Here is a 22673-nt window from a genome sequence, read left to right on the forward strand (position 1 = left end):
CAAAAAGACACACAGCTGGGAGGTAACCACAAGATTGCACTAGAAAGAGAGGAAGGAATGACGATGATGATTATTGATTGATTGATAAATAGATAGAACACCTGCTTCAGAGAGCTTTTTCCTCAGTATTTCTCTCTTCCACAACAGGTACCAATTTTCCTGTGTGCACTCATAAACCCACTTCTCGCCATTACTGATAGCTATGTTCTAAGCCACCAAGTGAGTAGGTACATCACACACTTTTACAGGAGTGCAGAGAGGTAGAATGGTTATTTAGCCTAGGGGTCACATTCCAAAATGACCTAGTTAGACTTTTAATTTTATCAACAAATAAAGTTTTGGCAGAGTCACGGTGACGTAAAGACAGGAGTCAAAGGAGCAAACACTAATAATGCAACTGAAACTTACTTCTCTGTAGTTCATAATGCATTTATATTTCCTATGAATCTATAAATTATCTTGCTGATAGCACAGTATCTTGCTTTGTCTTTGTGTGTGTTTCAACGTCGATGTGGTACCCCAAATGCACCCATATGTGAACATCGCTGGGAGGGGTGGGTTTCAATTGTTCTGGATACACACTGGGACGAGGGGAGTTGGTCAGACCTGATGCAAGCCTGGGGAAAGACAATGCCCTCCTATTGCCTCAAAATCCTCTGGATAAAGTCAGAATGAGGAAGAGCCAGGGTATCCCTGCAACACCCTGAAGAGAGGCAGTCCATGAGAGCTCTCATAAATTATACCGCACAAATTGTTTCACATTGTCTCTTCCTGGAAGTGAAAGGAAACAGCTGATGGTTCCGGGTCAAGTTGAGGCACCTCTGACCTCCAGCCCCCAGAGCCACAGCGCCGCCTGCTGGTGGAGCCCCACCAGAACTGACATAGACAGGTCCAGCCTCCAGGTGCACCTACGCCCTTTTCTTGCACCATGAAGCTGAGCAGCCTCTCTCTATTCCCTGTGACTGCCCTCTTTCGCCTCTGCGTGGTTCAGCCTGGAATCCTGAAGAGTCTGAGTGAGTGAGGCATGGCAATCCTGGGTGTGGTTGGGGTTAGGGAACATTTCCTCTGAGGAATCCATGGAAAGAGCTGGCCCTGATGCTTGGAAGTGACTTATGGTTGCCCTTGACTCACCCTGTGGCATTTTTCTCCAGCTGCACAGAAACCTGGATATTGCCCAGAGTTTACTCTGTCCTGCCCTTTCACCCTCTTACCTGTGCACTGGCATGATAAAGCCTGCCTGGGGGTCAAGAAGTGTTGCTTCTTCAATGGTCAACATCAGTGTATGGAGACCTGGTGGACTTTGGATTGAGGTGAGGAGCCCCAGATCTGCCCTTCTCGGTTGCCCCTGAAACCTTCCTGCAGAAGCATTCATCTTAGAAGGAGTTGAGAACTGCCCATGCCCCTGGAAATCATTGAGATCAGAGCTTTCGAATTGGGTTGGCCCACAGATCTGCCTCTGAATAGTGAAGGGGGTGGCTCAATAGACATCCTTGCTCAGAATATGCACTGTCCATTTCACATAAGGAGCACTACCCTTCTCTGTATGAAGGGGACATTTGGACAAGATAACCCCTAAGCTGCTCAAGGGTTATTGAATTTTTATTGTTATTATTTTAATTTTTCATGGTACCTTTCACAGCACTTTTCTCTTCATATTTAAATTGTAAGGTAAGGGATTATAAATTCATCATTCCTTAGGATGGCTTGCCTAGAGTCCCTGATCCCCAGTCCCTGATTCTGGGGCAGCATATCTCAGTTTTCTTTGAAGGAGAGTATTTAGCAGGATTTCTGCCACAGTGCCCCAGGACACAAAATCATGTCTCCTGCAATGCCATGTCCCCTGGCATTGACAAAGTACAAGCCAGGCTGAACCTTCCCTGAACCTTTGCACCTTCCTACATCCCTGATTCTCTCTTCTCTCTCAAGATGGAAACTCCTTAACCAAGCCTGAGGAGATGCTGGTGCTACAGGCTCAGATTTGGATAACTGGTCTCCAATTTGCCCATGATGTTCCCAGGCCCAAGACGTCCTTTTAGAGTTAAATGCTTGTTAATATGACAAGAAGACAAAGAGATAAAACATTGTATATTTAAAACCACAGAAAAATCTGTAAGACTGCTGAATCTTCTCTCTCTCTCTCTCTCTCTCTCCATCCTTTATGGCTTTTTCCCTTAGGATCTGAAAAAAGGATGTGATTACTATTTCACATTTAGTTAAGGACCACGAAGGTAGTAGAAGTCTGGACAAGTCTTCCAAAATTTTATTTGTAACTATTATAAACAAATGTTGAAAAGTCAATTATTCCCTAGCATGCTTTAAGTTGACATCTAACATTTTTATCATAATTGCATAATAGTTACAGGGAATAAACCTTTAAGAATATGATGAATATTGTCATTTCATTTGAAAAGCATACCTTAATGTTTTTAATGTTTCTAATGGAATTTAATCTTGACTTGATAGTCATAACTATTAAGGAAAAGAAAAAGCATGCTCTTTTCTCCCTTCTTCTTGCTCTTCTTCTCTCTTTTTTAATCATTTCCTGAACTATTCAAACCAAAACTATGGGTGAGTAGGTTTGTTTAGGACTCACTCTGAAAAGCAGATGTCTAGACAGGATTAGACAATCAAGAGTGTGTGTCAGGGAAAATGCCTGTGAGGGGCAAAGGGAGGCAGCCAAAATGGCAAGGACAGCATGAGACCATGATGCAGGGCTGCCTGCTCTGAGGGAGGAGAGATGGAAGGAGTAAGAGTCTCAGAATGAAGTACAACATTAGTAAAGTGCCAGCCAGGCTTAAAGACAAGGCTTGAACTGAAGTTACCTATCAGAAGAGACCCAGGTCTCAGAATGGGCCTGCCTTAGTGTTCGGGCCACACTCAGTTGTTGACTGGGAATAACCTGAGGGAAGCATCCATGACTTCTGCACAGACATAGTGGCAGATGCAGAGGACAGTAGCTGGGGGCATCCATCAGTTACACACCCTGAAGCAGCAGCAGATCTGAGCAGTGCATTTCCATGCTCACAACTGTCCTCTACCTTGTGCTGCACAGTTACTTCTCCAGGTATGGTGATGAAGGCTGGTTATCCAAGCTACTTGGGAGGCTGAGGTGAGAGAATCTCTTGAACCGGGAAGGCAGAGGTTGCAGTGAGAGGAGACCGTACCACTGCACTCCAGCCTGGGCAACAGAGCCAGACCCTGTCAGAAAGAAAAGAAAAGAAAAGAAAAGAAAAGAAAAGAAAAGAAAAGAAAAGAAAGAAGGGAGGGAGGGAGGGAGGGAGGGAGGGAGGGAAGGAAGGAAGGAAGGAAGGAAGGAAGGAAGGAAGGAAGGAAGGAAGGAAGGAAGGAATGAAGGAAGGAAGGAAGGAAGGAAGGAAGGGAGAGAGAGAGAAAGAAAGAGAGAAAGAGAGAGAGAAAGAAAGGGAGGGAGGGAGAGAGAGAGAGAAGGAAGGAAGGGAGGAAGGAAGGAAGAAAGGAAGGAAGGAAGGAAAGAAGGAAAGAAAGAAAGAAAGGAAGGAAGGAAGGAAAAGAAAAGAGAAGAGAGGAAGGAAGGAAAGAAGGAAGAGAGAGAGAAAGAAAAGAAAAGAAAGAAAAGAAAGGAAAGCTGCTTAATGTCAACTTCTTGAGTTTTTCATCTTGGCTGTCAGTGTCTAATCCATCATAGATGCTTCCCAATGGGTGTTAATATGTAATACACAAATCTTCACAGTAAGTGTCCGCTCACATGTCGGTCCTCTTGCCCTACCACAGACATCCTCGCTACTGATTTTCTAGTCCTTTGCCTTTCAAGCTCCTTTTTAAAAAACTGGGTTTTAATATTATTTAGGTATTTAATATTATTTACGTATAACAAAGCCAACATATCAGGAGATGACTGCCATTTAAAAGAGAGTTTATTATACTCACATATCTCAAAGGAGAGTCACACCTTGCCATGGGAAGGGTAGGGCAGGGGGGCACATAGGAAGCACCTTTTTCCATCAAGAGATAGAGAGAGTGAGGGAGAAATGTGGGCAAACCTTTTTTGTGGTTCCTGAAAGAAGGAGCAGGTGAGGCAGGGTAAGTGTCTCAAGATTGGCCAGTTTGAATAATTTCAGTGGTCTCTGAGGCAAAGGTGCTGTCCCTAGCTGTCTCTGAGTCAGTACCATGATATTTCCTATGGCCCCAAACCCTAGTAGACCCAGGGTCTAGCTTATCTCAGTAGAACACAACACTGGACCGGCCCCCAGAAACCCAGGCTCCAGGCTAGCCCCTGTGGCCAGGACCCAGGACAACCCTTGTGAACATAGTCTTCAGGCCAGCTCCCCACACCCACTCCCCAGGGTCAGCCCCAGTAAACCCAGGCTCTAGGCAGGTCCCCACAGATCCAGACTCTAAGCCAGCACACATGTCTCCAGGAAACTGGCCAGCATCTGCTATGCTAGGATCCAGACAAGCCCCCACAGACCCAGTCACTACAGCTGCCACAACACCAGGCCAAATCCAGACTCGGCCAGATTCTGTGTTCTCAGAGTCTAGAATACAAAGGGTCCAGGATTGCTCTAGCAGACCCAGGATCCAGGTCCATCCCAGTAGACCCAAATACCAGGCCAATTCCCCATGCTCTGAGGATCCAGTACCATCCCTGAAGACCCAGGCTCAAGGTCAGACACCATGGACCCAGGACACAGGCCCAACCCCTTGGACTAAGGCCACAGGCCTGCCCAGTAGACCCGGGTTTCAGGCTCATGTCAGTACTTGGTCAGCCCCTTCAGACTCAGGCTCAAGGGCCACCCCAAGACCAAACCAACCCCCAGGGACCCGGGTTTCAGGCTAGCTCCTATGAATACAGATTCCAGGCCTAACCTCACCCAGGTAACAGGTCCAACCACCTGCTGACCCAGGCACCAGGCTAGGCTTCCCAAGGACTAAGCCTGCCCACAGACCACACCCAATGGTCTCCCCAGAATCTCTGGACAGACTGACTGGGGAAGGGCTTTGAAAAGCCTGCAATGAGTCCCTACTTCTTCAAATGTACAGATAGTAACATAAGGGAACAAGAAACATGAAAAATTAGAGAGGTGTGATACCTTCAAAAGAACACAGTAATCTCCTAATAACTGACCTCAAAGAAGTGGAGAAATACAATACTGCCTGACAAAGGATTCAAACTAATTATTCTTAGGAAGCTTGATAAACTTCAAAAAATAATACTAGTACAGAGAAATAATTCATGAAATCAGAAAAAGAGTAAATGACCAAAATGAGAAATTTAATAGAGCAAAGCCAGTTTTTAAAAATCAGACATTCTGCAGCTGAAGAATGTAATGAATGAAATTTATAATTCAATAAAGAGCATCAACAGCAGAATTGATCAAGCAGAAGAAAGAACCTGTAAACTCAAAGAAAAGTTATTTTAAAATATACACTCAGATGAGAAAAAAGAAAAAAATGAAGAGTAGTGAAGAAAGATTATGAAAAGTCTAGGACAGCATCAAAAGAGCAAATATTTGAGTTATGAGATTTTAAGTAGAAGAGACATAAAGGGGTAGAAAGCTTATTTAAATAAATAATAGCAGAAAACTTTCCAAATCTGGGAAAGGACATAAATATATAGGTATAGGAAGGTCAAAGGCTTTCAATAAAATTTAAACCAAACAACACTACACCAAGATATATTACAATCAGTCTGTCAAAAATCAAAAGCAGAGAGAGGATCCTGAAATAAGGGAATTCCTATAAGGCTAACAGTGAACTTTGCAGCAGAAACTTTAAAGACCAGGAAAGTGAAATGATATATTCACAGTGCTGAAGGACAAAAAGTAACTGTCCTTCAGGAATGAAAGACAAATTACAACTTGTCCAGACAAACAAAAGCTGGAGGACTTTATTGGCATGAGACTAGTATTACAAAAAAAATGCTAAAGGAAGTTCATCAAGCAGAAAGAAAAAGATTTTAATAAGTAAGATGAAAACATATGAAAGTATAAAACTCACTAATAAAAGTAAGTACATAGTCAAATTCAGAATACTCTAATACTATAATGGTGGTGTGTAAATCAAATATTTTTAGTATGAAGGCTAAAACACAAAACTGTGAATTAATAAAAGCTACAATAATTTGTCAAAGAGTACATAATATAAAAAGATGTAAGTTGTAACGTTAAATTTTTTAATGTGGGAGCCAGGCACATTATAGGCTCATGCCTATAATCCCAGCTACTCAGGAGATTGAAGCAGGAAGATCACTTGAGCCCAGGACTTTGAGACCAGCCTGGGCAATGTAGCAAGACCCCATCTTTTAAAAAAGGGGGACAGGGTGGAATCAAAGGGTAGAGTTTTAATGTGATCAAAGTTAAGTTGTTATCAGTTTAAGGAAGACACAGTAAATAAAAATATTACTTTATGTTTATGAATTAAAGAATTTATATTGTTAAAATGTTCATACTACTTGAAGTAATCTACAGATTCAATGAAATGCCTATCAAAATTCCAAGGATATTTTTCATAGAAATAGAAATAAAAGGCCCTAGAATTTACAGGGAAATTCTAGGAAATTACAGGGAACCACAAAAGACCCTTTGGTTTACATGGAACCGCAAAAGACCTTTTGTTAAAGACTGCTTTAACAAAAGCAATCTTGAGCAAAAGTGACAAATCTTTCTGTCAGGAGGCATCACACTACCTGATTTCAAAATACACTACAAAGCCATAGTAATCAAAATAGCATGGTATTGGCATAAAAATAGACACATAGGCCAATAGAACAAAATAGACATCCCAGAAATAAATCCATGCATTTACAGTCAACTGAGTTTTGATAAAGGTGCCAAAAATACCCAATGGGGAAGAGACTGTCTCTTCAGTAATAATGTTGGCAAAGCTGGATCTCCATATGCAGAAGACTAAAATTGGACTCTTATCTCATACCACATGTAAAAATCAACGAAGTGGGCTAAAGACTTAAACATAAGAATTGAAACTGTAAAGCTACTAGAAAAAAATATAGTGGGAAAGGTCCACGGCATTGGTCTGGGCAATATTTTGGATATGACACCAAAAATATATGCAATAAGAGCAAAAATAGACAAATGAAATTACATCAAACTAACAAGCTTCTGCACAAAAAAAGGAAACAACAGATTGAAGACACAACTTATGAAATGGTAGAAAATATTTACAAACCGTACATCTGATAGGGGATTAATATCTAAAATATATAAGGAACTCAAACAACTAAATAGAAAAAATATAACCCAATTAAAGAGTGAACAAAGAATCTGAATAGATATTTTCAATAGAATACATACAAATAACCCATAAGTATATTTGAAAACAATTTCATGGTTCCACTATTATAAGGTATCTTATGTGAGTTGTCTAAAGTGGTCAAACTCATTTAAGCAAAAAGTATGATGGTGGTTTCCAAGGGTTTCAGGAAAGGGGAAATGGGGAGTTGCTATTCAATGAGTAGTTTCGCTTTTGCAAGATGAAAAGGTTCTAGAGATCTGCTGTACAACATAGTGCCTAGAGTTAATATGGTACTACACACTTAAAAATGTGTTCCAAGGGTAGATCTCATGCTAACTGTTCTTAGCACAATAAAATAATTTTTAATCTAAATTTAAATTTTCAGAAATTTAAGAATATCACATAATACATAATTTAGAATACAAATTTAAGAACATTAATAATACATAAGAATGTTGTTTAGAAACATGGAGATAGATATTAGAAACAGCTAGAAGAGCTAAAACTGGTTACCTCTTGTATCAGGACCTCTGGGTATCAGGAAAAAAGGTAAATAGGAGCAATGTAGGAGATTCCCATTGTAAACCTGGTTTTACACTTTATATTTTATACTGTGTACATATATTATTGTGATAATACTTTAAATAGAATTTCATATCTTTAAAACTAGGGGAAAAGTAGCTAAAGAATAGGCATAACTTTTTCCTGGTTGATCTTCCTTTAAGGAAGCGTTTGCACCTTTGTCTGGCTCAGTGGAAGGTGGAGAAGGGGTTCGGATGATCAGGTTACCTGATTTTTAGGCATTAAATATTTTGGGATCCCACAATCTCTAACAAGGGCATTAATTCAGCTTATACTAATCAGTCAGGCACACTGTCAGGGCAAAGATTACTGTGATGTCACCTCCCATTAACCGAAAGGTACACTCGCACACACACACACACACACACACACACACACACACACACACATGAGTCTCTCCTGTTGAAGCAAGTGCTTTAACAAGCAGAATATGTTCATACATGGTAGATAAATAAGGAATTAAATCACTAACATGTAAAATCGGGTTAATACAGTTTTTCATAAGGTGACTGTGCCTTGTCCTGTCATATAATATCAATCAAATGCAAAAATATTGAACACGATATCTCTGGAGTGACACACAAAATACACACACTTCATCTCCCCCCTCTTATCTCAGTTTACCTATAGGCATTGCCCTACCAAGTGTGTAATATACTGTTGTCCTGAGTTTTATCTTGATAGAAGTATTTAATACTGTGTTCAATGTTCTGGAAACAAGAATCTGAAACATGATTTTAAAAGAAATGCCTTAAGGCCAGGCATGGTGGCTCACGCCTGTATTCCCAGCACTTTGGGAGGCTAATGGGCGTGGATCACTTGAGATTAGGAGTTTGAGAGCAGCCTGGCCAAGATGGTGAAACTCCATCTTTACGAAAAATTCAAAAATTAGCCAGCTTGCAGTCCCAGCTACTTGGGAGGCTGAGGCAGGAGAATCTCTTGAATCCAGGAAGTGGAGGTTGCAATGAGTGGAGATTCCACCACTGCACTCCAGCCTGGGCGACAAAGGGAGACTCTGTCTCAAAAAAATGAATGAATAAAAATTTTAAAATAAATAAATAAAAGACATGCCTTAAATATTGACAAGTTTGAAATAATAAAATATTTTCAAATAAATGAGAGCTTATGCTATTTGCCACAGCAATAAGCTAAATGTTGCACTCCATCAGAGATGAGACCGCTAGTGAGCCTAACACATCAGTTACTATCAGCTTCAAGTGAGACTGATAAACAATTGTGGTGGATTAAAGGTCAAGTTTTGTTTGTTTGTTTGTTTTGTTTTTTGTTTTTTGCTTTTTGTTTGTTTGAGACAAAGTCTCACTCTGTTGCCCAGGCTGGAGTGCAGTGGCATGATCTCAGCTCGCTGCAACCTCTACCTTCCGGGTTCAAGTGATTCTCATGCCTCAGCCTCCCAAGTAGCTGGGATTACAGGCGTGTACTACCACACCCAGCTAATTTTTGTATTTTCAGTGGAGACAGCGTTTCGCCATGTTGGCCAACTGGTCTTGAACTCCTGACCTCAAGTGATCCGCCCGCCTCGGTCTCCCAAAGTGCTGGGACTACAGGCATGAGCCACCATGCCCAGCCAAAGATCAAGATTTTAATGTCAAGAGCATCAGGATAGAAATTTGCAGTTATCCAGTTTCATCCAAGGTTATACAGCTTCCTTACAAAAGGGAGGAACTGACAAATCAATACAGCAGATTGCTATTTTAAGCCAGTACAGAAGTAAGAGATAGAAGACAATGACTTCCCGTATAACAACATTTAGTCCCAAGAATGATAATGTCCTTCATTCCGCCTTTTGTGCATACCCCAAAAGCCACAGTATTTCACCATACCCACTTACCAAGCAAACTCCCCATCTTTTGTCAAAGTAAAGTGCTATATTTACTACAGAATTTCTTTATTAGGAACTGAAGATGTTTAAAACTGTGGCCATGTTTTTATTGGGTGTGGGTTCTGTTTGTCTGATGTATTACTTATGAGACTGCACAAGTTTTGAATGTTCTACTTCAACTCTATTTTTTCTAGAAGCCCTATTATTTGTAGCAAGCAAAACTCTGTAACCTAACGATTTTCAGGAATGTATATTCCATGTTTACTAGAAATATATCTTTCCTTATATTCTCTGTCTGTTTTAGGCTAGGCCATTTTGGTTCAAGGCTTTCCACTTTCTTGAAGCATATAAATAAATGATGCCCCAAAAAGACAATGAACGTGACATCCGGTTAATGTAATTCACAAAATAACAGGTTGAAAAGAAAATCCATAGATATATCTCAATTGATGAGGAAAAAGGCATTTGATAAAAATTCAACATCCTTTCATGAGAAAAAGTCTTAGCTAACTAGAATTAAAAGAGAACTTTATTTGCCTGATTCAGCAGAACATGGGATGAATTCCACAAAGTCACATGGCATGAGCTAAGGAATGCCTTTATTGGGTGAAACCAGTGAGCCAAGGATCAGCACTCCTAAGCATGGGATACTCCCAGCAGACACTCCCATCATTACTCGCTTCAGCCTACATTGAGGTGTTCTGAGGCCATGCACAGCTATGAGTCAGTGAGGCAGGACAGCAGCGTTTCTCAACATCAATACTACTGGCACTTGGAGACAGATCACTGTTCGTTGTGAAAAACTGTCCAGTGCATTGTTAGATATTTAGCAGCAACCTCAGTCTCTAGACACTGGATGCCAGAAGCACATCTGCCCCAGTTGTGACAACCAAATATGTCTCCAGACATTGCCAAAGTCCCCTGTGGACAAAATAACCACCTTTTGAGAAGGTAATTTACTACTGCAAAACAGGAACATTGTCCCCTGCAATTTTACCTTCTTATAAAAAGACTATGAGAAGTTCCTTATGGGGCTCGCTTCCTAGACAAATGTAGCCTAAATGTAAGCCTAAATGTAAGCCTAAATGTATTTATATATATAAATATATAAACATATTTTTGCTATGTATATATGTATGTGCGTAAACTTATTTTTGCTATTGAGTTGCAGTTCTTTATATATTTTGAAAATTAACCCCTTATCTGGTATGTAGTTTGCAAATATTTTTCCCATCTCACAGGTTGCCTTTATTACTAGATATTTTACATGTTACTGCTTTTCAAGTATTACATTTTTCTAACCAATATTTCTAGTGTATAGAAATGCAGTTGACTTTCATATATTGATTTTGTGTCAGTTAATCTTGAAAAAATTGTCTAACTGTCATGATGATATATCTGTAGTTTCTTTTGTGTTTCTATTGGACTATTGTATTATTTGCAAACAATGGCTTTTCTCTTCTTCAATTCTAATACATATTTCTTTTCTTTTTCCTTATATATATGTGTGTGCATATGCATATATATATATACACACACACATACACACACACATATATATAAAGACCCAATTAAAGGTGAATAAGACTTAAACAGACATTTCTCCAAAGAAGATATACAAATGGCCAACAGGTATGTGAAAACATGCTCAACATGTCTAATAATCAGGAAAACGCAAATCAAAACCATAAGATCACCTCATACCTGTTAGGATGGCCATTATTTTAAAAAGAAAAGAAAAAGAAAACAAGTACCAGTGAGAATGTGGAGAAATTGGAACTCTTGCACTGGCAGTGAGATTTAAAGGAGTATAGCCACTAAGGAAAACAGTATGGAAGTTCTTCAAAAAATTAAAAATAGAACTACTACATGATTCAGCAATCCCACTTCTGGGTTATTATCCAAAAGAATTTGAATCAGGATCCCAAAGAGATATTCGCACCTGCAAGTTCATTGCTGCAATATTCACAATAGCTAAGAAACGGAAACCTAAATGTGCATTGACCCATTGACAGACAAATGGGGGAAGGAAAAAAGATTTTATACACACACACACACACACACACACACACACACACACACATATATATGCATACCATCGAATATTATTCAGCCATAAAAAAGAAGAAAATTCTGTCGCATGCTGCAACATGGGTGAACCTTAAGGACATTATGCTAAGCAAAATAAGCTAATTACAAAAGGACAAATACTGCATGATTCCACTTTTATGAAGTGTCTAAAGTAGTCACTTATAGAAGCAGAAAACAGAATGGTGGTTCCAAGGGTCTGGAGGAGGGAAAATGGGGAGTTGCTATTCAGTGGGTTTCAGTCATGCAAGACAGAAAACTTCTAGAGACCTACTGTATGACACTGTGCCCATAATTAACAACACTGTAGTATTCACTTAAAAATATTTTGGGGCCGGGCATGGTGGCTCACACCTGTAATCCCAGCACTTTGGGAGGCTGAGGCGGGCACATTATGAGGTCAGGAGATCGAGACCATCCTGGCTAACACAGTGAAACCCCGTCTCTACTAACAATACAAAAAATTAGCCAGGCGTGGTGGTGAGTGCCTGTAGTCCCAGCTACTCAGGAGGCTGAGGCAGGAGAATGGCATGAATCTGGGAGGCGGAGCTTGCAGTGAGCTGAGATCACACCACGGCACTCCAGCCTGGGTGACAGAGCGAGACTCCATCTCAAAAAAAAAAAAAATACGTTAAGAGGTCACGTCTTATAGTATATATTTCTTACCACAATATTTTTAAAAACACGGTGTTGAGCAAAGCATGCAAAACACAAAAGAATGCTTAGGCTGTAATTATGTTTACATAAAGTTAAACAACATGCACCATTAAGCAAGCCATAGCAAGAGAGCAAAACTTTAAAGGAAAACATGAGGATGATTAACAGAAAGTTCAAGATAGTGGTTACCTCTGAAGTAGGGATGGTAATGTCCTATTCTAAATTGATAGGTTCATAGGTGTTTATTATTCTTTTTCAAAAGGCATAGAAAGTTTATTACATTCTTTTATATGTAGGATTTATTTTACAATAATTTTAAAGGAAGTATCATCAACAGTCAACTACAAACGACATTTTGAGGAGAACTGGAGAAACGAATATGAACTGGCTATGAGGTGACATGCAGAAACTATTAATTATCTTAGATAGGATCATGGCTTTGTGATTATATTGAAGAAAGTCCTTATTCTTAGAATTCACATGCTGATGTATTTAGGAAATAGGAACATAATGTATTTGATTTCATTTCAAATATTTCAGCAAATGTAGCTATAGGTATTCTAAAATATCCCAAAATATTAATAATTGTTAAGTCCAGTTGTAGGTATACAAGTTATCATTGTTCTGATATTTCAATTTTTCTGTATGTTTAAAAAGTTCATAATAAAAAGCTGGAGGAGACAATAGCCAATATATTCCAACATTCTAGTATTTGTTTATTAACTTCCCAGACTCCACCCCTGGTATCCAAGTGATCTGAGCTCAAGGATACAACTGGTGAGATTATAACCAAAGATTCACCATCTAATAAGGAGTTGGCTCACTTCCAGGAATGGAGGGATCCTCCCCTGCCTCTACTTAACCCCAACTCAGTCCCTTCCACACTTTGGTATGTGGAACACACCAAATCCAAATCTTTGCATTACTCAGAGGTCCTATTAGTAAATGACAGAAATCCAATTCAGACCAGCTTAGCCAGAAAGGTGAATTTATTGGGTGGTAACCTAACCCTGAGTATGAGTGGGGCTGATCTCAGGAAAAAGGTTAGTAAAGGACTAGATTTCCTCAAAATTACTCCCTGCCTATCTCTCATGTCTTCTTATCAGCAACTTAGATTTATCTTCTCAGAATTTCTCTCTCACCAGGGCTGGGACCAAATTTCTGGAGTTTCAGGGCTCATATCTGCAACTTTTCCAACAGGAAGGATTTCCCTCTCTTTAGTGCCCATTCAAAGAAAGGACTCCAAAATTCTGGTCTCAGACACACACGCACAGACACACACATACACACACACACACACATACACACACATACATGTCTTCTTCCAAATCCAGGAATTTGGGGGGATGCAGGGGCAAAGGAGGGAAAACAAATCCTATGAAGGCGATACAGTATAATTATGATGCCCATCGTATGAATGAGGAAACGGAGGCTTAGGAAGGTGAAGCTGCTTTCAAAGTTACACAGCTGGTGACAGGTCCAAAATCTGCTTTCCTCCAGGCCACATGAGATTGGTGGGGGCAGGAGCACACAGGGCTGGAACGCAAGGCTGAGAGCGAATGTTCAGGACAGACATTTTAAGCACTGCCATTCAGATTCTTCCTTGGGGTGAGGAGAGAACTGAGAACAAATCTGGGGCAACACAGGAAGGAGGGAAGATTTTGGTCCCAGGTGAATCAGCCATGAACAGGGACTGTTAGAGAACATAGTGGGGTTGAGGAAGTCTGGCCCTGCCACTGCCTCGTGTGTGAACTTGAGTAATTTCATGCCCTTTCTGTGCTTCCTTTCCTCTTTCCATAAGACAGTTTGGCCCTGGTGGTGCCTAATGGTCAATCAGGTGGCCATTTCTTCTCCTTGTGTGAAGAATGAGGGTCGCTCTTTGATTTCTTCATCTATTCCAGTGAGGAGACCTTAGGGAAAGCCCCAAGTCCCTCCTCAAAAGTGGCCATTTCCAAATAGAGCTGGGAAGTGCAGCCTCCCTTGCCATTTTGAGCCTTCAGCTCCACCCACTGGCACGCCCAGCAGGGACACTATAAAGCCAGGCTCAGCCCAGCTCCCAGCCAAGTACCTGCCCAGCAACATGGGGTCCAGCAGCTTCTTGGTCCTCATGGTGTCTCTCGCTCTTGTGACCCTGGTGGCTGCGGAAGGAGTTAAAGGGGGTGAGCAGGCATGGTGGAGCTGGGTGGGGCTGGGCTGGGAAGAGGTTCTGAGGGGCCCTCTGGGGCTGGAGTTCTCACCTCACCTTGTGGCTTCCTCCACTAAGTATAGAAAAAGCAGGGGTTTGCCCAGCTGACAACATACGCTGCTTCAAGTCCGATCCTCCCCAGTGTCACACAGACCAGGACTGTCTGGGGGAAAGGAAATGTTGTTACCTGCACTGTGGCTTCAAGTGTGTGATTCCTGTGAAGAAACTGGAAGAAGGTAAGGAGACCCGCCTCCCAGGGCTGGGGCTGTGCCTTCCCCTGCCTCTATCTGGCCCATGAAACTTCAGAGGAATTAGTTTCTTTAGCTGGTTTGGGGAGGGATGGCTAAAGATGGCAGGGCCCTCGGAGACCAACTAGTCTGAACATCTCCATTGTACAAAGGAGGAAACAAGGATGAATACGTGTCAGGGCCATGCCCAGAGCCAGGATGGGAGGCCAAGTCTCCAGGCTCCTCCTCCACTGGGTGTCCTCAGAAATGATGCCGGGTCCTTTCCACCTCTGGGGGTCACTCTCACCCAGTACCTGCCCCTGAGGGTCCTGAGACTTGGAATATGGAAGAAGCAATACTGAACCCCAGCAAAGAAAACCCGAGCTTGAAGTCCTTTTCCCTAAACAGAGGGAAGAGTCACAGAAAGTCCAGACCCCAGGAAGATGAGATGAGATGAGAAACTGGCCCCCACTAGATGCTGAATCTGCTGGTGCCTTGATCTTGGACTTCCCAGCCTCCAGAACTGTAAGAAATAAATATTTGTTGTTTACAATCCACCGAGTCTATGGTAATTTGTTATAGCAACCCAAGCCAGTTAAGACAACCTAATAGTTAAAAAAATCCAATTCAACATTATCAAAGTGAATAAAATATAAAATACCTACAAATAAACATATCTATAGATGTACAGAAATTTTCTAACAAAAAAACCCCCTAAAACTTTATTAAATGACATTTTAAAAGATCTGGATAAATAGACTAAACTTTTCTACCATATGTATAAATAAATAAATAAATAAATAAATAAATAAATAAATAAACAAACAAATAAATGTTTTTTAAAAGATATGCTCTTCCCCAAGCAGGAAGCCTCCACAAAATGTTCATCTTGGTCAGCATAATTTATGCCTGAAATATAATTAAAATTAAAACCCATTGGGTTTCACAAATCCTAATGAAATAATTGATTCAGGCAATGATCATCCATGGCTTCTGAATATTTACAGGGTGCCATTTCATCACCCCGTGGTATATTTACAGTTCGTAAGAGGGGAAACACAAGTTTACAACATGAGGATTCAGGTACACGCCTAAGACACATTAATCTGTCTCCACAATGCTAAAAATGGGTAAGCCAGACCTCTGTTCCTCCTGAGCTGATGCAACACAAAACACACAGCATCATTCAAGAAGGGCTCCTGCCAAGACAGTTGAGCATGAACCTCACCAAGCCTCTACAGCTAGCGTTCGTCTATGGGAAACATGAAGGACAAAGAAGATGGAAGACATCACGGGGAAGCAACATGGGACATTCTAAAGAACGATTTGTCTGTTTTGTTCAACAAATCAATAGCATGAAGAAGAAGGAGGAGGGAGGAAAGAAGGATAAAAAAGAGTTGAAGGGATTGCTCTAGATTAAAAGAAACTTCAGATACATTACAGCCAATGCAATGTGTGCACCAACAACCATACAGTCATTTTTGAGACAATAAGAAAAACAGGATACAAATAGAATGTTAGATGATGTTAAGAAACTGCAGTTAATTTTCTTAGGTGTGACAGTAGTATTGTGATTGTGTGAGAAAGTGTCCTTAGTTTTTAGAGATGCACACTGGAGTATTTAAAGGTAAAATATAAGATGGGTTGGATTTACTTTAAAATACTTCAGCCAAAAAAGGGGTGGGGATTTGCATGAAGGAATTGTTGTAAAATGGCTCATTGTTGAATCTGGATGATGAGCATGTAGGCTCCATAAAAGTATTTGCTGTTCTTTTGTGCGTTTTTGAAAACTTTTTATGATAAAAACAATGAGTTTATTTTTGCAGCTTAACAAAATGATCATTAGGTTCACACGGAACAATAAAATACTTGTAACCTGGAAAATTGAAAATGTAGACTAATGAAGGGTAATGGATACCACCAGTCACTAAAACATATTACGGAGCTACAACAATTACAACCACAATACAAGCATACCTTGTTTTATTGTGCTTTGCAGTCATTGCATTTTTTACAAGTTGAAGGTGTGTGGCAACCCTGCACCAAGCAAGTACATCAGCCCATGTTTCCAAGAGCACATGCTCACTATGTGTCTTTGTGTCACATTTTGGTAATACTCACAATATTTCAATTTTTTTCATTATTATTACATATGTTATGTTGGTCTGTGGTCAGTGATCTTTGATGATACTATTTTAATTGTCTCAGGGTGCAATAAACTGTGCCCATATAAGACAGTGAATTTGATCGATAAATGTGGGATATGTTCTGATTTCTCCCCCAACTGGCCATTCCCTGTTTCTCTCCCTTGGAACACAACAATGCTGAAATGAGGCCAATTAATCATCTTACAGTGGCTTTTAAGTGTTCAAGTGAAAGGAAGAGTCACGTCTCTCACTTTAAATTAAAAAAAAAAGCTAGAAATGATTAACCTTAGTGAGGAAGACATGTTGAAAACCAAGATAGGTCCAAAGCTAGGCCTCTTTTACCAGTTAGTCAACTTGCGAATGCAAAGGAAAAGTTATTGAAGGCAATTGAAACAGCGACTCCAGCGAACACAAAAATGGTGAGTGAAACAGATTTATTGCTAATATGGAGAAAATTTTAGTGGTTTGGATAAAAAAATCAAAACAGCCACAGCATCCCCTTAGCCAAAGCCTAATCCAGAGCAAGGCCCTAACTTCTTTCAAGTCTATGAAAGCTGAGAGGTGAGGAAGCTGCATAAGAGAAGTTTGAAGTTAGCAGAGGTCGGTTCACAAGATTTAAGGAAAGAAGCCATCTCCATAACACAAAAGTGTAAAGTAAAGCAAGTGCTGATGGAGAAGCTGCAGGAAGTTCTCCAGAAGATCTACGCAAGATAATTGATGAAGGTGACTACGCTACACAGCAGATTTTCAATGTAGATGAAACAGTCTTTTATTGGAAGAAGAGGCCATTTAGGACTTTCTTAGCTAGAGAGAAGTCAATGCCTGGCTTCAAAGCTTCAAAGGACAGGCTGACTCTTTTATTAGGGACTAGTGTAGTTGGTGACTTTAAGTTAAAGCCAATACTCATTTACTATTCCAAAAATCCTAGAGACTTTAGGAATTATGCTAAACCTATTCTGCCCATGCTCTAAAAATGGAACAACACAGCCTGGATGACAGCACATCCGTTTATGGCATAGTTTACTGAATATTTTAAGCCCACTGTTAAGACCTACTGCTCACAAAAAAAAAAAAAAAAAAAAAAAAAAAAAAAAAAGATTTCTACTTTCCTTTTGAAATATTTCTACTTACTGACAATGCATTTGATCGCCCAAGAGCTCTGATAGAGATGTACAAGAAGATTAATATTTTCATGCCTGCTAACACAACATCTATTCTGCAGATCAAGGAGTAATTTTAACTTTCGAGTTTTATTATTTAAGAAATTCATCTCGTAAGGCTATAGCTGCCACAGATGGTGATTGCTCTGATGGATCTGGGCAAAGTAAACTGAAAATCTTCTGGAAAGGGCTCACAGTCTAACTGCCATTAAGAACATTCATGATTCATGGGAGTAGGTCAAAATATCAACATGAATAGGAGTTTGGAAGAAGTTGATTTCAATCTTCACGAATGACTTTGAGGGGTTCAAGACTTCAGCTGAGGAAGTCGTCGCTGCAGATGTGGTGGAAATAGCAAGAGAACTAGAATTAGAAGTGGAGACTGAAGATGTGACTGAATTGCTACATCGTCGCTGCAGATGTGGTGGAAATAGCAAGAGAACTAGAATTAGAAGTGGAGACTGAAGATGTGACTGAATTGCTACAATCTTATGATAAAACTTGAATGAATGAGGAGTTGCCTCTTATGGATGGGCAAAGAAAGTGGTTTTGAGAGATAGAATCTACTCCTAGTAAAGATGCTGTGAACACTGCTGAAATGACAAAACCAAGAATTTAAAATATTATGTAAACTTAGTTGATAACGCAGTAGGGTTTGAGAGAATTGGTTCCAACTGTTTGTTGTTGTTGTTTTCAGAGACAGGGTCTTGCTCTGTTGCCCAGCCTGGAGTTCAGTGGCATGATCATAACTTACTGTAACCTTGAACTCCTGAGCTCGAGCAATCCTCTTACCTCAGCTTTCCAAGGGGGTAGGACTACAGGCATGCACCACCATCCAGCTAATTTTTAAATTTTTTGTAAAGGTAGAGCCTCACTATGTTGCCCAGGCTGGTCTCAAACTCTTGGGCTCAGTGATACTCTTGCCTTGGCTTTCCAAATCTCTGGGATTATAGGCATGAGCCACTGCACCATGCCATGACTCTGATTTTGAAAGAAGATGTACAGTGTATAAAATGTTATCAAACAGCATTGCATGCTACAGAGAAATCTTTCACAATATACCTTTGTATCACAACTGCACATGTAGCCCCTAATTCTAAAATAAAAGTTGAAAAAAGGAAGAGTTAATGGATGCGGCAAACTTCATAGTTGTCTTATTTTTAAAAATTGCCACAGTCAACCTATCCTTCAGCAACCACTACCCTGATCATTCAGCAGCCTCAACATCAAGGTAAGACCCTCCACCAGCAGAAAGATTATGACTCACTGAAGGCTTACATGATTATTAGCATAGTTTAGCAATAAAGTATTTTTAAATTAAGGTGTATACTTATTTTAGACAAATGCTATTGTGCACTTAATAGACTACACTATAATGCAAACATAACTTTTAAATACACTGGAAAACCAAAAAATCCATGTGGCTCACTTTAATCCCAGCATTTTGGGAGGCCAAGGTGGGAGAATCACTTGAGTCCAGGAGTTAGAGACCAGTCTGGGCAACATAGGGAGACCCCTGCCTCTACGAAAAAATAAAAACTAGCCAAATGTTATTTCAATATTCTCTTTATTTCAGTGGTCAGGAACCCACAATACATGCTCGCCTGTGCTGGCACAAGAATAAACAGTCATAAGAAAAGAACGGGCCAGGCATGGTGGCTCACGCCTGTAATCCCAGCACTTTGGGAGGCTGAGGCGGGTAGATCACAAGGTCAGGAGATCGAGAGCAGCTTGACCAACATGGTGAAACCCTGTCTCTACTAAAAATACAAAAATTAGTCGGATGTGGTGGCACGCACCTGTAGTCCCAGCTACTCAGGAGGCTGAGGCAGGAGAATTGCTTGAACCTGAGAGATGGAGGTTGCAGTGCGCCGAGATCACGCCACTGTACTCCAGCCTGAGCAACAGAGGGAGACTCCGTCTCAAAAAAAAAAAAAAAGAAAGAAAGAAAGAAAGAAAAAAGAAAAAAAAATGAAAACCCATAAACAACCCCTGTTACATACAAGACTTAAGTTATTGATAAAGTTTTAACTCTTAATGGCAAAAGTTTAAATTATTCACTAAATGATCATAGGACAATTGCTTAATTACTTACAAAAAAAGATATTTCCTATTTCATGCTCTACACCAAGATAAACTTTAGCTAGATTGAAGAATTAGCATGTATTTCAAAAATCACAAAATAACAAGTATAGTGAATATTTATCTGACATCAGAGTCAAAAACCCTTTTTAGCATAAAAATAAAAGGAGAAAATATGAATGAAAAGATTGATTACCCCAAAATTTAATCCTTTGGTACTAAGCAAAAACGAGGAAACAAATATTTGCAATATAGCATTAAAGGATTTATCAAGCTTATCTCATTCAGTTCTCAGAACCATCGTATAAAATATATATGATTATCTCTATCTCTACTGGTATACAAGAATAAACAGAGGTTTTACAAAATTAATGTCACACAGATAGAGCCTATGGCACTAAGATTGAAAACTAGGTCTGCCTAACTCCAATATACATCTGTTCACTACTTCACCATACTGCCCCTTGTATATGACAGGTTAATAGATTCTTAATATGTAAACAGCTCTTAAAATGCAAAAATAAAAGAACTCCCCAATAAAAATGAGCAAAATACAAAAACAGGCAATTCACAGAAAAAGGATACAGTCAGTATGTGAATATGAAGAAATGCTCACCATCACGGGTATTAAGAGGGAGGCAAATTAAAATGAAATACTGTTTTCCATTAGCAAATATTTTATTTACTAATTTTTTTAATATCCTGTAAGTAGTAAGTATATCCACTAAGGATCTTTGGCTGTGAGCAACAGCATCTGAGCTTTGGACTGTTCTGTTTAGAGCACTGGCTTCTCTGTTCAAGACTCTAATGAAGGAGTGGACAAGTTAGGGGTGGGGGAAGAGTGCAGTGGGTGTAACCTGGATAGAGTGCCCTCAGCTTTGATAGGAGAAGTACCTGCTGATCGGCAACCAACCAGAATTACAGGAGTCAGGGAGCAATGGTTCCACCAAAGAAAGAGACGCTGGGCAGACAAAACAATAGACGTCTATTGCAGGGCAGTTGGAGGCTCTTGTACACTCACTCACTTCCTTTCTGAAATTTAATTTGACCGGATATATCCAAAGCCTGGAAACATGACTATGCCTTTTGACCTAACATTTCTAACTTTGACAAATTTACTTTAAGAAAACAGTCAGAGATGTGACTCCAAAATGTACACAGAAAGATTGTTATCACAGCTTTATTTATGAAAGTGGGAAATTGGAAACCTCATAATAGGATACTGATTATGTATATTTTGGCATATCTTTTTTCCCTAAAAACTTTACTGAAGTGATGTTTTGACATATAGATCTAACAAAACAGCATGTAGCCTTCAGAAAACATGATGTTTACAGAACATTTCATAGCACAGGAAAATGTCTACAAAATAATTTTAATTAAAAAAGCACTGGCCGGGCATGGTAGCTCATGCCTGTAATCCCAACACTTTGGGAGGCCGAGGCGAGTGGATCACCTGAGTTCAGGAGTTCAAGACCAGCCTGACCAACATGGTGAAACCCCATCTCTACTAAAAATACAAAAAATTAGCCAGGTATGGTGGCGGGCGCCTGTGGTCCCAGCTACTCGGGAGGCTGAGGCAGAGAATTGCTAGAACTCGGGAGGCGGAGGTTGCAATGAGCAGAGATCACTCCATTGTACTCCAACCTGGACGACAGAGCAAGACTCCGCCTCAAAAAAAAAAAAAAAAAAAAAAAAAGATAAAAAGAAAAAAGAGCATTTCATGGCTGGGCACAGTGGCTCACCCCTATAATCCCAGCACTTTGGGAGGCTAAGGTGATAGAATCACTTGAGTCCAAGAGTTAGAGACCAGCGTGGACAACATAGGAAGACACCCCCATCTCTACAAAAAATAAAAACTGGCCGAATATGGGGGTGCACGCCTATAGTCTCAGGTATTCAGGACGCTGAGGCAGGAGGACTACTTGAGTCCAGGAGGTCAAGGGTTCAGTGAGCCATGATGGCACTGTGCACTCCAGCCTGGACAACAGAGCAGGATCCTGTCAGACAGAGAGGGGGAGAGAGAGAGAGAGGGGGAGAGAGAGAGAGAGAGAGAGAGAGAGAGAGAGAGAGAGAAAAGAAGAAGAAGAAGAAGAAGAAGAAGAAGAAGAAGAAGAAGAAGAAGAAGAAGAAGGAGAAGAAGGAGAAGAAGGAGAAGAAGGAGAAGAAGGAGAAGAAGGAGAAGAAGGAGAAGAAGGAGAAGAAGGAGAAGAAGAAGAAGAAGAAGAAGAAGAAGAAGAAGAAGAAGAAGAAGAAGAAGAAGAAGAAGAAGAAGAAGAAGAAGAAGGAGGAGGAGGAGGAGGAGGAGGAGGAGGAGGAGGAAAGAGGAAGAAGAAGAGGAAGAAGAGGAAGAAGAAGAAGAAGAGGAGGAGGAGGAGGAAGAAGAAGAAGAGGAGGAGGAGGAGGAAGAAGAAGGAGGAGGAGGAGGAGGAAGAGGGGGAGGAGGGGGAGGGAAGGAAGGAAGGAAGAGAGAGA

At 40.4% G+C, this 22673-nt stretch overlaps 1 protein-coding gene and 2 long non-coding RNA genes across 3 annotated transcripts; 2 read left to right on the plus strand and 1 right to left on the minus strand.

Annotated features, from left to right (window-relative positions):
• The first annotated feature begins 364 nt into the window (after positions 1-364).
• On the plus strand, positions 365-2088 carry LOC105496427 (uncharacterized). Its single transcript, XR_011614318.1, has 3 exons — positions 365-1013; positions 1152-1310; positions 1927-2088. It is a non-coding gene; the product is annotated as an uncharacterized lncRNA (long non-coding RNA).
• An 11136-nt stretch (positions 2089-13224) lies between these two features.
• On the minus strand, positions 13225-20038 carry LOC139358816 (uncharacterized). The gene is made up of 5 exons (XR_011614319.1): positions 19916-20038; positions 15244-15332; positions 14635-14745; positions 14466-14535; positions 13225-14029 (listed from the first exon to the last, which is right to left on the minus strand). It is a non-coding gene; the product is annotated as an uncharacterized lncRNA (long non-coding RNA).
• Positions 14478-15250, plus strand: LOC105496425 (WAP four-disulfide core domain 12). The gene is made up of 3 exons (XM_011766835.2): positions 14478-14569; positions 14661-14818; positions 14983-15250. Exons 1-3 carry the CDS (start codon positions 14478-14480, stop codon positions 15078-15080), a joined length of 348 nt encoding a protein of 115 aa, XP_011765137.2. The 3' UTR covers positions 15081-15250.
• Positions 20039-22673: the final 2635 nt, after the last annotated feature.

Source organism: Macaca nemestrina, chromosome 15, assembly GCF_043159975.1.
Source record: "Macaca nemestrina isolate mMacNem1 chromosome 15, mMacNem.hap1, whole genome shotgun sequence".
Taxonomy (NCBI): Eukaryota; Metazoa; Chordata; class Mammalia; order Primates; family Cercopithecidae; genus Macaca; species Macaca nemestrina.